The sequence below is a fragment of the Onychostruthus taczanowskii genome, unplaced genomic scaffold, assembly GCF_017590055.1.
Source record: "Onychostruthus taczanowskii isolate IOZ18803 unplaced genomic scaffold, ASM1759005v1 scaffold21, whole genome shotgun sequence".
NCBI classification, from domain to species: domain Eukaryota; kingdom Metazoa; phylum Chordata; class Aves; order Passeriformes; family Passeridae; genus Onychostruthus; species Onychostruthus taczanowskii.
In genome coordinates, this window is record NW_024499351.1 from 8,689,092 (window position 1) to 8,702,865 (window position 13,774).

Below are 13,774 nucleotides of genomic sequence, written 5' to 3' on the forward strand. Positions count from 1 at the left end.
GAGAAAATTACAATCCACAATGCAAAGGAAAACGAGCACATTTCAGGGGGAAAAACACAGGTAAATTGTTTTACATCTAATTTAAGACTGCTATGAGAAGAGAAATGATGAATATTAAATCAATATTATTTCCAAGTAAAGGTTGGGATCAAGGCCACTTGTTATTACTTTTAAGACATAGCCCTCTGCAACTGAAGAGCAGATGATACTACTGCTATGAGGTCTTGAAAAACCTCAGTATAAATTTGGAAGATAAATTTCAAGAAAAATCTCTACCTATTCATTTAAGTTTGGAAACCACTAATGCTGAAGACAGGGATAGGTAGCCATTTGTGTTAGAATCAAGTAAACTGAGCAGGAAGGCTGACACAAATAGTATCTTGAGAAAACGAAGAATCTCAAATCAGTAACACTTTGGCAATACAAAAAATGTGCATCACAGCTGTGAGAATAGAATCTTACACAAAATTACAAAGCAAAAACCTCTGTAAAGACTTTGGCCTTTAAAGGCAAATAAAAGAAAGCAATATAATTTTAGACCAAATGATGGGCAAAAAGACACGATGTTAAAACTAAGAATGAACATCATCATGTTTCATACTTTATAAAATCCTGAACTTTTAAAAATCCCAACCTGATTAGGCAACAGGGCAGGCAACACTTTCCACACATGGAAAAATAAGGTTATGCCAGAGCCCTTTGGCTCAATACCTCTACCTCCTCAGGTAGAGACAACAGTCCTCCTATCTGAAGTAGCCTGCAAACTGATTTTGTGGCTTTCTAAGAAACTCTGTCATCTACTTTGTGATTTTAAATTATTAGAGCTGTTTTACATGTATAAAGGAAGAACAACAGCAAAATGATTAGCACATCAAAACATAACCATCTATTTACATTGCTTTTAAGAAAAAAGTGTATTACTAGTATGTTCTTACAAAAAACACTCCCTCACCCCAGAAGACAGGAAAAGCAAGGACAAGAGCATAGGCATCAACCATTTAAGAAATCCAGATGCCTACCAATAGCCTGACTTTCATGATACTGTATCAGGGATCCCTCAGCTGCAAACATTCCGTACTATGGGTAACCCCTTGGACTTCCACAACTTTACACCTTGTTTATGTACAAAAAAAGTTCATTTCTGCTATATTAAAAGTTTGGTTCAGTCTTCTGGGAAAGGATTAAAACAACATTCCTTGACAAAATGCAAGAGCTCCTGTCATTTTCCCCTCATTTTAATTGCATATCACTTTATTGATGTAAAACCCCCCAGAATTTTACAGTTGCTTAATGCATATTTACAATACCATAAAGGAAGAACTAATTAATGTAGGCACAATGTATAACCTTTATATCCAACACTGACACTTTCTAAAACAGGTTTAATGTAATTCATTGAAGAATATTACATGAGCAATATTTTCTAAAATGTCGCCTTAATAAATAGATTTGAATTCTAGGACAGCCATTGCAAGAGAAAACTGAATACTACAAAATAAAACAGTGTTGTCAAAGCCATGGAAAGTATGGAATGTATTTTACACAAAGCCTTTAAAAACAGAAATATAAATAATTTTATTTTAAAGCTGGTGGGGCCAGAATATAGCACTGCATATTTTGCCTTGTAATACACCAGGAACTGAGAGACATCCCCTCAATAGGTGCTGGTAAAACCAAACCCACCTGACTGGAGATGTCCATTGCGGCATGCCAGGTTAGTACTGTCATTATAGACCTCCATTTGCGGCTTGGAAATTTGCAAAACTGCCTGCAGCTTCTCTACATAGTAGAACAGAGGGGGAGGGAGGAAAAAGGACAAAATAAACAAACAAAAACCAAAAATGAACCAAGAAAATTTATGTATGTTGAACACAGAAATGTCAAGTTTGGCTTTGTTACAGTTAAAGATAAAAGGAATATTTCTATCTATTCTACACATTCAGCAAATGTGTAAGAAAATTCTGTTAGTATGAGCGTGACTGAAAACAGCTTTAAAACTCACCCTCTATGGCTGAGTTAATTACAATAATCTTTCCAGTCTGGTGATTGCAGTTACTTCTAAAAACAATGTTCAGGATTAACTCAATTTAATTTAATAAATATTCATGTTGATAACACATTTCTGAATGTCCTTCTCAAGGTGTTACTTTTGACCAGGTGCAAAGAGTCCTCACTTCTCTGCACAATAAATATTCCACTTAAGTAGTAACAGCTAGTCAACATTTTTACAGAAACCATCACACTTCAAGCACAACACCATATACATATTACAACGATGCCATTTGACACCTCTATTTAGATATTTAATTGCCTTGAAATTAAGTCAATAAAGTCGTCATGCAATTTGTGTTCTTTAGGAAGATTAACTTCAGAACACCTGAATACAGTATTTATAAAGCTAAAAGATAAAGAAATTAACTCTGAGAAGTAATGAAAAAAGCCAAACCATAAGTCAAAGAGGCGTAAGGCTGCAAACACAAAAGAAAAGTTAACTTGTTCCCTGCAGCCCAAGTACCACATCTGCTTTTCCCATTGCAGTTGAAAACTCTAAGCCATACTTCTGGGGCCCTTTACTACCTCTCCCATCTTTATTTCACACACACCCCTCTAGTTTTAAAAACCAGCCATGGTCTGCAAGGATGTAAGGCATACACTGTCAAGCTCTCCCATTCCCTCCTGCTTTTTTTCCCCCTTCTGCTTCCCCCACAAGAGATAACACTACCAAGAAACTGCAAGAAAAGAGATGCCAAGTAGAAAAACAATGTTCTCTGGTATTATGAAAGCATATATTGCAAAAGCAGACAAATTCTACTGAAAATGTACTCAATTAAGATCATAAATAACCTGGCTGGAGGAAGAAGTGCCATTCAGAGCCTGGAGATGGTACAACCAACAAGCATGAGCACTTCCTTCCTTAGGCTTCTTTACCTGTTACAGATCTTTCTCTAATATATTTGCTTTGTTCCTTTCTTCTTCCTGCTCCTCATCACTCACTGCTTAGCTTTCCTGAATAGTATCCTTACACCTCATAGTTACAGTGATGGCTTAACGACATTTAGGTTGAACAAGATGTAGTTTAGAATGAAAACTTAGTAGTTACAGGCATTTATGAAAGAAAAGCTAAAGCTCAAGATTAGTATAGGTACACAATGTTTACTTCATTTTAAATTGAAAGCTTTCAAGAGTCAAACAAAAAAAATGTCAGTCACACAAGAACAGCCTACGAACAACCACAAGCTCTGCAATTTCCAAGAAGTTACCCTCCTAGGTTTTTCTCTCCAGAAGGGTAAGGAAATCCTTTTAATAGGACTGACTGCAGACAGTGCACTACTTTAATGGACACTGCACTACCAAACAAGGCAGCAGAATGGTCTGCTCCCTGCCCAGTGAACGCAACCCAAATGGAAAGAACATACAGAAAGCTCAGGAAACAAAATTAGTATTAATAGACTTTGAAGATATTAGATAATCAGCTGAGTTTTGGAGAATATTTCTGAGCTTAATAAAAAAACTTTCAATTCACTTGTGCAGGAATTCAGGAAATGCTACTACTTGCTTCAATGCTACGATCTGACACTAGGGTTCTACTACAATTATCAATGCTCAGCTAGTTCCACAAATTCAGGAACTCCAGAACTCCAACCACAGAAAAAAACGTAATCCAACTGTTTTCCAGTTTCAATTCAGAGTCCTCTCATCACATTACCTATAAACATTTCATTTTAGTATTGCACATAAAATTTCAAAAGGCAAATATATCGCCTTTCTTTAGGGACAGTATAGCTGTAGGTTCCTCTGGAACATCGAAAGTAAATTGAGCTTTTAAACATTATTCCAGGGAATTACAGGATACCATCATCTTCCATTTAAATTCTTTCTCCCTATTTTTCCATACACTGACAAAGTTCACAGATTCTCATTCATTATTTCACCTTCATGACACAACGCTGACAAAAACCTACCAAACAAAAAGCACAGCCTTATTTAGGCAATACTACAGCTTGAGTTCAAGGAATATAATTTCTACTTAAAAATGCTATCCTGTAACATAAGCATGAAGCAAAAAGCATCATCTCCTCCAAGAAAGTGAAACATTCCAAAAGTTGTCCATTGAACACTGTATCTACACAGGCACAACGGAGGAACATTAATACCCTTCAAAGAGGATACTGATGACAGATATTTGAATTATGTGTCACATACACTCTTCAACCAAAATACTGAAGCTACACTAAATACCCAGGAAGGCACTTGTGACAGAAATCTGTGTCCCCACAGAAAACCTCTCTGAAATGAGAGAACACAGACTGGTAAAACACATAAATAGCATTAGAATTGAATAGTGTTGCACTGGCCATTACAGCCATCTATCTTTAGGAACAACAGGCTGCCAAGTTCTATCAGTCTATCAACTGTAGAAAACAAATACACTCCTGTCATTCTAAATACATCAAATTTAATGACTCTAACATGGGTGATCAGTCATCCAGGAGAGGCCAGGTGTGTGAAGACCATCAAAGCAAGATTTAACCACCCAGCTAACACACCCTAAACCATGTCAAAAATGGGGGGCCACCACCAAACCAAATGGAAGAATTTTGAAGTCCCCTGACAGCCAGCACAACCCAATATTGTCAATGGACTGCCAAAACCATCAAGTCCCCTTGAGGTGACCTGAAACACACAAGCAGTCACTTCAGCTTTCAGACTGTGTCACAGGACAGCTTTAAACAGAGTGAGATACATCATTTAGACTCAGGATGAAAACAAGGCTCAAAGTAGAAAACCCATCAGCCACAGCAGGTAGCTCCATCCCCTTCCAACACTGAAAGGCATCAGTGGTGATGACTCAGTGGTAACACATGGGTGTGATCAGACATCACACGCTCACCAGCGGTGTCCAACACCCCCATCAGTGGGGTCATGCAACTTAAAGTTACACTGATGTACCAACACTTCAAAAAAAATCAAAAACCAACACCCAACCAAAAAAATCAACAACACTGAGCACTTTCAAGGGACAGTTGTAATCAGCATGGCTCAATTTTCACTTTCTATGTACTACCAATGTATACAACCTGCTCGACTGGATGGCATTCAAGTTAGGCAGTCTGCAATCACATCTCCCTCTAGCAAGCACGATGAAATATTTGGCATTATTGTCTGGTTTGATTTATCCTTTCAGCTAATGTAATAAAGGACTTGCCTGTTCTGACTTAAGAAAGGGAGAAATTCCACAAAGCAGAAAACGCTCTTATGAGTTCAATTCCTAGTAAAAACCACTTCATTAAACTGCAATAGCTTCAAGAGCCTCATGCCTAATTCAACTACAAAAGGATATTTACACCACTCAAAAACTTCCAAATATCTGTTACTATAAGTAACAGGCTAAACACGGGTTTAAAATGGCACATGGAATTCAACTCTATATTACCATAAATTTCTACAAAATCCATGTAAAATGACAGACAAAAATAATAAAAAAATGTGCTGTCAATACTTCGAAGTTGGTTAGATGTTATATAATATTACTCAAATAGAACCCTAATACTCAAACTTGTAGGGATTTAAAACAACTGAAATATCCCTCCAAACCACATCTTTTGCCTTCCTAAAGGGCCCATGACTTCACTTGCTCTTTTTATCCAAATTTCGCTTTTAGGTACATTGTACGAAGCACATCCTCAGTAAAAATTAATAAGAACCTAGGCCAACCAAAATGTTAAACTAATCCCTTAAAAATAAAAATTATTTTACATCAACTAATGTAATAAACACTATTCTATCTGTTTACCTTTCAATATGCACTCTGAATGAAGCAAACAAATAGCATGTGATCACACATTTTGGTAGTAGAGATGAATACACTTCAGGGATTTTTTGTGAATTTTACCCTTTGTTTCTTTTCAATCAGATCACAGCAAGTAAGCGACTTATCAACACTGCAAGCACTACTAAAGTAATACAAGCAAGGATGAAGCACTACGCACAAAACTTGAACACTGTTACTTCAAGCCATACCTTACCAAAGATTATTACATGTAATCACTTTCACTCTATTGTTCCCTAGTTCGTATTACCTCTAGAAGTCTGCCTTTAACCCTAGTAAGTGGAAAATATATTTTCTCCATATACTGAAACTGTATGAAGAAACACCCATATTAAAGCATAGAAGACAGATGCCTCTTTCATTTCCTATCCCCTTCAATTTTTTTTCAAAAATACTAAAGGCATTAGGAACTAAAGGGAAACAAAGGGGCTCACTTCCTTGAACCAGTCACAACTTCCCTGTCAGTGACCAGTGAGGACCACAGAACCACGAAGTGTAAGAGGAGAAAAGAACCCAAATTTTCCCATCTGCACTATATGCTTCTAGAAGAATGAGTTAGCACAACTCCACACAGGAGAGGGTAAGATTAAAAATATGCAAGCTAAAATCAAGTATATTTGTTAGTGTACCCATAAAGAGCAATTAAAAAATATCCCTTATTTTACTTTTACTGATTGAACTGAAAGCACTTTCAAAGTTTTAAATTTAGAAGATGCACTACACAGTGGTCTGTTGTTTGATGGGAGGATTTTTACTCTGTTAAGAACTTATATACAACATTTAATTTTAATAAAGCTAAAGCTACACAACACTATACTTCTGAAAAATATGACCCTACCTTCTAACTTTAAAAAAGAACACTACTAGAAAAGAATCAAGAAAATTAGAATTTCACAACCTTATGGTCTATATGATGTTAAAGAATTATTATTATCATCATTATTATTATTTACCAATAATAAGGGAAATTGTTAATATAAGTGACAGCAAAATCAACAGAATATGAAGTGGTTACACTTACAAGAAGCACACTTGGCACTCATGATCAGCAATATATCATAAATTTCACTACAGTACTAACAGAAAAATCCTGAACAAACTCCATCAGGAGTTAATCAAGACTTCCTCATTTTATGACTCAAGTGTGCTATGATATAAAGACTTCTCAGTTACTTTTATACCTGAAAGTGGGTCATGAAATTCCATTTTCAAAATCCATCAACAGCACTTACTCCCAACTGAAAATTAAACTAAAGAGACCCTACAAAGATAATGACTCCTTCACTTTAAAAATCAAAGTAATGTTTTAGAAGAATACATTAAATGAAGTTGTGCAAATAATTATAAATTTTCCAAAGTCATGAATTGTAACTGGTACCTAAAAGCTGCAACCGATCCTTGGCCATTGCCAAATTTGTCATCATTTTAGATTGGAGACGTCGAGCCCGTTCACACTGATCACCTTACAAAGAAAAATCCATGTTAAAACACAATTTGTTAATACCCAGCCTTCCCTCCTCCTCCACCCACCCTTTATCTATCCCCTCCACTACAGAACTTCATTACAAAACTAGTGAAAAAGACTCTAAAGCTTCCTATTTAATCAAGATGTTAAAGTTAGTTAACACTCTCTGCTTTACAACAGTGCTTGTAGAGCGATGGGAACACAAACACTGCTTTGCATATTGTCTAACATTTCATGGTGACCTAGTATGTCCCTCTGCATTTCTCTGACGAGAAATAAAAAAAAAATTTTTTTTTTAAAGCTTGAAAAGTGACTGAGAGGCAAGTACAATTTGAAGGAACTGATTTTGGAAAAATTAACAGATTTAAATTCAGTTGACTGTGTCCCTTTACATTTCAAAACACACAGAATTAGACATTAACACCACTTTCTAAGAAATAATTCCTGTTCGAGTCACGCTTTTTTTTTTATACTGTGCCAATTTATACAGGTTATATCAAATGCCACTGGTATTGCCCCCTAAGTAAGATCACTACATATTTCTAAACACAGGTAAGGGAATAAATACAAGTCTGCAAAAACACTTACAGGTTTAGGTTTGGGCAGGTGATTTGGGTGACAAATTTTCAGCCAGTCCTTCACTACACCTGTATTTCTATGGTACATACCTACTTCTACACTAAAGGTTAAAATGCTTCCACATAGAGAGCTGGCGTTCTTCCTTTGTTGGAAATGTTCAGTTATTTTGGCCTAAGTTATTCAGAAACACAATGTCAGGCCATTCCAAATTGGGGGTTTCTTTTTACATTATACTGAAGGGAATATAAAATTCTGCATAAGTGAGAACATGAACTGTCAACTTCAGAAAATCAAATCAAAACTCAGTATTTTGGCACTCCCATTATATAAGAAATCACATGTTTTACTCAACAGTAACATGAACTCCTTATGATTTTGCAGAGTCTGAAAATATTTGGAGCAAGATTTGCATGTGATATAGACCAGAATATTAAGGTGGAATAGAGAAAAGGAAAAGTGCTCACCTACAGCTAAAACAGGAATAAGGAAGATCCTTATGAAGTACAGCAGGTTGCTCCTAGCCCCTACCATATTTAGTAATATTGATTTCTCACTTCAACGAAGCCATAAACCAAAATCAGTTCCACAAAACTCAAAACTGGCTTACCTTGACCAATTACTAAGACAGCTATTCCTTTTTCCAGTTCTTCAATTCCTTTCTTATACCATTCAACAGCTTGTTCCTTTTGTCCTGCTTAAAAAGGAAGTGAGCCCATTATTTTCTTGAACGAATTAAAGCTTAGGAATGGTTCTAAATAATGCTGCATAAAACAAGTAAGAGAGAGGAAAAGATATTTTAACAAAATCCTGGGATTTAAAGGAAGTCTTAAAGGGACACTGTCAACTTTATATCTATTTAAATACCAAATAAGCTTTTCTATTAAAAACAGGTACTACACCAGCCTCAAATCACTTTTGCCTGTTTCAAGAATAATTCATCTGCCTTGAAGAAATAAATCCCCCCTCCCCTGCCCCCCCCAAAAAATATATAAAAGCTCACCTACACATATTCACTCCCAACAGAAATGGTGAAATTAACAGTTTTTACTTCTGGAACCCAATATAAACAGTGAAATTAACAGTTTTTACTTCTGGAACATCAAGTAGAGATGTGCCTCTTAATCCTCCAGTGACAGCCAATAATAACACTAATAATACCCAAAATAACAATAGAAGCACAGAAACTCAAGATGAAAAGCAACAAGTCTAAGACACCACACCAGAGAGATGAGAGACACTTCTCCTCTGGTCACCTTTTATGCAGTGCAACTCATTTGTCATGAGGGCATTTCTTTGTTTAAGCTATTATGAAATTGCTGTATTACAGGTGTGTGTCAACTTTCACATGAAGCAGAACACAGCAGAGTTAGAGCTCACTTCTGTACCAACCATGTCCTGAGTGCATTTTACAGCAAACACAGCCATGAACATGCCTGTACCTGACCTAAGCCATGTGACACCATGACTGCAAGTCAACCACTGAAGACCTACTAATACCTACTTCATATTGCTCCCTTTCCATAAATACTCAGCATTAAAAATGAATATACCTGCATATGGAAAAATACTTTTGCAACATAATTATATCACACTAAGCATGCATTTCCACAGAGGAATATAACAGATTAGGTATTAGAACATAAAACCTGATCAGCATTAACAAACTACTAGTGGTAGAAAAAATTAAAAATGCCTACAATCTAACTTCAGATATCATTACCCTAGTTTCAGATGATGATGTTTCATGAAACTATTCCTAAGTGCCAGTGGTTGTGTGCTTCTACACTCAAATCTTTTGAATCTTTTGATAACTTCAGTCCCAAACCTATCTTCTAGCAAATTTCATGTTAGTAAAAATATTTCAATACATTTCTATAATCCATTTCAGGGTTTTCTCTTGCTCCTCTTCAGAGACAAAAAAAAATCTCTTATTAATAACATTTGGCAAGTTCCCCTGTGCAGATAATTTCATGCTTTGCTCTTCTTACCACCACAAAGCACCTGCCTATAGTCATGAACACCACACACCTCAGGAGTTATATTATTACTCTCCTTTCTTCACCAGCCTCATATATCCTGACTGTTAAGGACAAAGCTACATAAATTAAATCACCCAAGGTGAGTGACTTCAATCCTCTCTTTAGACTTTTTCTTTAAGCTTCTTCTCTCCACCACCCACAGAAACAGTTTTTACTGCAGTGTAAATTGCAAATCTAATACTGATTATAGCTAAATAAAATCCTGACTTGAGATGATTCCACCCACCTCTGCTAACAAAGCCTGAATGGCTTTGTTATTCTTAGGGGCAGCCGCAAACATGCCAAGGTCATCATTAAAATTTCACTTCCAGCTTTTAACTGGAGAAAGTTTCCAAAGCTCAATACCACACCAAGCTGTTTGCAAAGGTTGTGCTCCAACTCCACACAGAATGATTGACTAGTTCTCAGGGATTATCACATTAAAAATAAAATAAATGTCACAGTCCTTGGAAGTTGCTGACTTGGCGTATTGGCTCTGGCAGAATGGAGCTCATTTTCCTCAAAGAGCCCCAATGGCACTGTGTTTTGGATTTGTGACTAAAACAGTTGATAACACAGAAATGTTTTGAGTATTGCTGAACAGCACAACCTCAAGGTTTTCTTTTTCCCACACAGATCCCCCCCAGTGAGAAGGCTGAGGGTGCACAGGAAGCTGGGAGAGGACACTAGCAGGATGACTGACCTAAACTGGCCAATGCAATATTTTGCATCATACAATATAATGGTCATCAATAAAAACCTGGGGAGATGAATAATTGAATGGGGGCTGTCTTCAAAGGCAATCATTGCTTGGAAAGATTTCCCACTTTTGCTCCTCCTATACTCTCCCCTGTCCCACTGAGAAGAGTAAACAAGAAGCTGTGTGGAGGATGCTTAACTGCTTGCAGGGGTCAACACACCACATGCACCTTCTTAGGGAAAGATATTAAGCTTAATTGTGAAAATACCAAAACAAGAATAACTGCCCCACTAATTCAGAAGCATAAAAAATTACCAGAAGTGCTATCAAAATTACTGAAGTATGCATAGCTCCCACAACAGCAAAACTGCCACATTAGGCACAACAGGCTATTAGACAATTCAGAAATTCCAACCATTTCACATACTATGTCTAACATACGGTTTTCTCTGTGAAGATATAAAAAGCTTGTTTGCAGATCAAAAAAATTTCAAAAAATAGACAAGTATTCTGGCAAAATTAAATAAGCAAGTAACAAATCTATGTATTAAAAGGAGTTCTTTCTTAGTGGAATGTTGCAGGGCTGTAACAGCTGTGCAACTGCTCATATTAGCAGCAAAGATCATCTTACTAAATGTATGGCCTGTGCAACTAATTAATGTATGATCACCCTAAAGATTCCTACAGAGCAAGACCATTATTAAAATTCATATTTAAGGGCTTACCCTCCAAACAACCAACAATTAAAGGTCACAGCAGTGGAAGAGGTGCCTGATAAGACAAGACTTTGCTACTCCTCACAGAGCAATCATCAACACCACCAAAGCTTTCAGCTACCTCACCTTCTTTCATGCTTTGTTCCTATGACCCTCAGTGCTCTCTCCCTGTACAGCTGTGCTGAGCTAACCTTGCTGCACATGGTGCAGGTTTTTTTTCTCTCCCAGAGTGAACCACTGCCACTCCCAAACTGTCAATGCAAAGGAGGACACATCCCATGCTTTTGTGGTGCTGTCAGCATGCAGCTTCTGTTGAAGGCCTACTGCTATATTTTTAATCTCCTCCTCTAGGATAGCAGTTTCATTAAAGCACAACTGAAAGTTTAGAATAAAGCATTCTGACTTCTCCTGAGAATTTTAAACACCATCACAGCATGTCCCCAAGGCCTACCTTTTGCATGCTGACAGAATCATGCTGCTGCATTTAGAATAAATGATTAAATTTAATTCAGTATCAAGTATTTTGTTTGGATGGGTTTTTTTTAATGCCCTACAAAAAAAATCCTCACTCCTCTGTTATATTTCATTGAACCCTAAATGCTCTCCTTAAGGTCTTCTCATCACACCGTGGTAGGTTTTTAGGTTTTTTAAGAGTATGCATGTCAAACAGTTTAAGAAAAACATTTTTAAGAAACTGCCAAAACACTTAAAGCAAGTATTTATTTCCTTAAAAGTCACACCACTCCAAATGGGCATTCTGAGGGCCAAGCAACCTGCAGCCTCGCTTGAGCACCCACATCATTTGTCAGGCAGTGCAGTACAGGATGCATCCTTATTATTGTCCTTGGTGCTTTTGTTGTCCAGCTGGCTTGGTGAAGGCTAGTTACAGTCACACACCCGCCAGCAATTTTTAACCGCCTCACCCAGACCCCCGCGGCAAAAATTAAGTTTTTGGGGAGAAATACAAGCACTTGTCTTGCACGGGGAACGAGCCCTGGCCGCAGCTTTGTGATCCGACCCGCACCTGCGGCAGGGACGGACCCGGCCGGGGACCAAAGCACCGCCACGGCATGCGGGCACAGCACGGCTCAACCCCCGCACACAGCGTCCGCAGCCCCCGCATTTCTCTCCCAAGCGGGTTTTGTTTGCTCTTAGCTGAAAGCGGTTCCACGGCACAGGGCCTCCCCGGCCTCCCCCCGCACCCCGGGACGGCCGCGGGCGCTCCCTCCCTACCTGTCTCGTCCTCGTCGATGCGCAGAGCCATGGAGATGCACTCGAAGGCCCGCTTGTGGCACGCCCGCACCGTCTCGGGCGCCCCACCGGGCTCGGGCGCGTCGCCGGCCCCGGCCCTGCTGCCCTTGGCGGCCATGAGGGCGCCGCGGGAGAGGCGCTCGCAGAGCCAGGCGAAGAGCAGCCCGAGCTGGAAGGCCACGAAGCGGAGCAGGGCGAAGGCGGCGAAGAGCGGGTACGAGAAGTAGTACAGGTTCCGCTTGTGCGGGGACGCCGCCGCCGCCGCCCCCGCCGGCGGCACGGGGGGCGCCGGCCCGGGCGGCGAGGAGGGAGAGGCGCCGGCGGTCGGAGGCACGGAACTGGAGCCGGCTGAGCCCTTCTTCTTCCCTCGGCCACCCGGAGAATTCATTCACCGCCGTCGCCATAACCCGCTGCCAGGGACTGACAACAACCGGCCATGGCGATGGCGGCGGCGGCGACGCCCCTTTCGGCCGGCCCAGGGGGAGGGACGGAGGGCGGGATGCGGGCGGCCCCGGCCGGGGGCGGGGAGCGCTGGCACCGCCCCCCCCACAATGGGAGCCGAGGGTACGGCAGCCACAGCGCCCGGCCTGCCCCGCTCCCACGGCCCGAGGGACGGGCTCTCGGGCACGCTCGGCGCTGGGCCTGGAAAGCACGGAATCACGGAATCAATGTGGTCGGAAAAGGCCTCTGGGACCATCGAGTCTAGCCTTGGACTGATGTAAAACTGGATCATAGCACCAAGTACCGCGTCCGGACGGGTCTTGAACATGATCGCGGACGGTGACTGTACCACCTCCTCGGGCAGTCCATTGCCATGTTAACCCTTTCTGTGAAGAAATTCCTTCTAGTGTCCAACCTGGACCACCGCTGGCGCAGCCTGAGGAAATGTGCCCTTGTCCTTCCGCTGGTTGCCCGGGAGAAGAGGCCGCCTCCCAGCTGGCTCAGCCTCCTTTCGGGGCTTGCCGGGAGCGCGGCAAGCCGACAGTGAAAGCAGCATCCCGCTGCAGCCCTGGCCGGGGCCGCTCAGTGCCGGCCCGTGAGGCGCGCCGAGTGGACGGGCGATGAATAATTTAATAGGATTAATGATTCTGACTGGGGTTGTGAGCCGGCCCGCAGGCACAATGCAGCGCAGGTTCCTGGCGCCGCTCCCGCCTGGAGTGATTGCTAGTGGCACACAGGCAGAGCCCGGGGAATTCCCTCGCACGAAGAGGCGTG

At 40.4% G+C, this 13,774-nt stretch overlaps 1 protein-coding gene across 7 annotated transcripts in view; it reads right to left on the reverse strand.

Annotated features, from left to right (window-relative positions):
* SPAST (spastin) overlaps positions 1-13,036 on the reverse strand; it is a 34,632-nt gene extending 21,596 nt beyond the window's left edge. The window contains exons 1-4 of one of the 7 annotated variants that reach the window (XM_041404256.1): positions 12,542-13,036; positions 8,482-8,565; positions 7,209-7,292; positions 1,684-1,779 (exon numbers count right to left, since the gene is read on the reverse strand). In XM_041404256.1, the coding sequence (XP_041260190.1) occupies positions 1,684-1,779; positions 7,209-7,292; positions 8,482-8,565; positions 12,542-12,947 (670 nt within the window). In that variant the 5' untranslated portion in view covers positions 12,948-13,036. Of the gene's footprint in view, positions 1-1,683; positions 1,780-7,208; positions 7,293-8,481; positions 8,569-12,541 lie in introns of all 7 variants that reach the window. The other 6 variants (XM_041404255.1, XM_041404258.1, XM_041404257.1 and 3 more) reach the window with 6 other exon arrangements.
* Between the last annotated feature and the right edge of the window lie 738 nt (positions 13,037-13,774).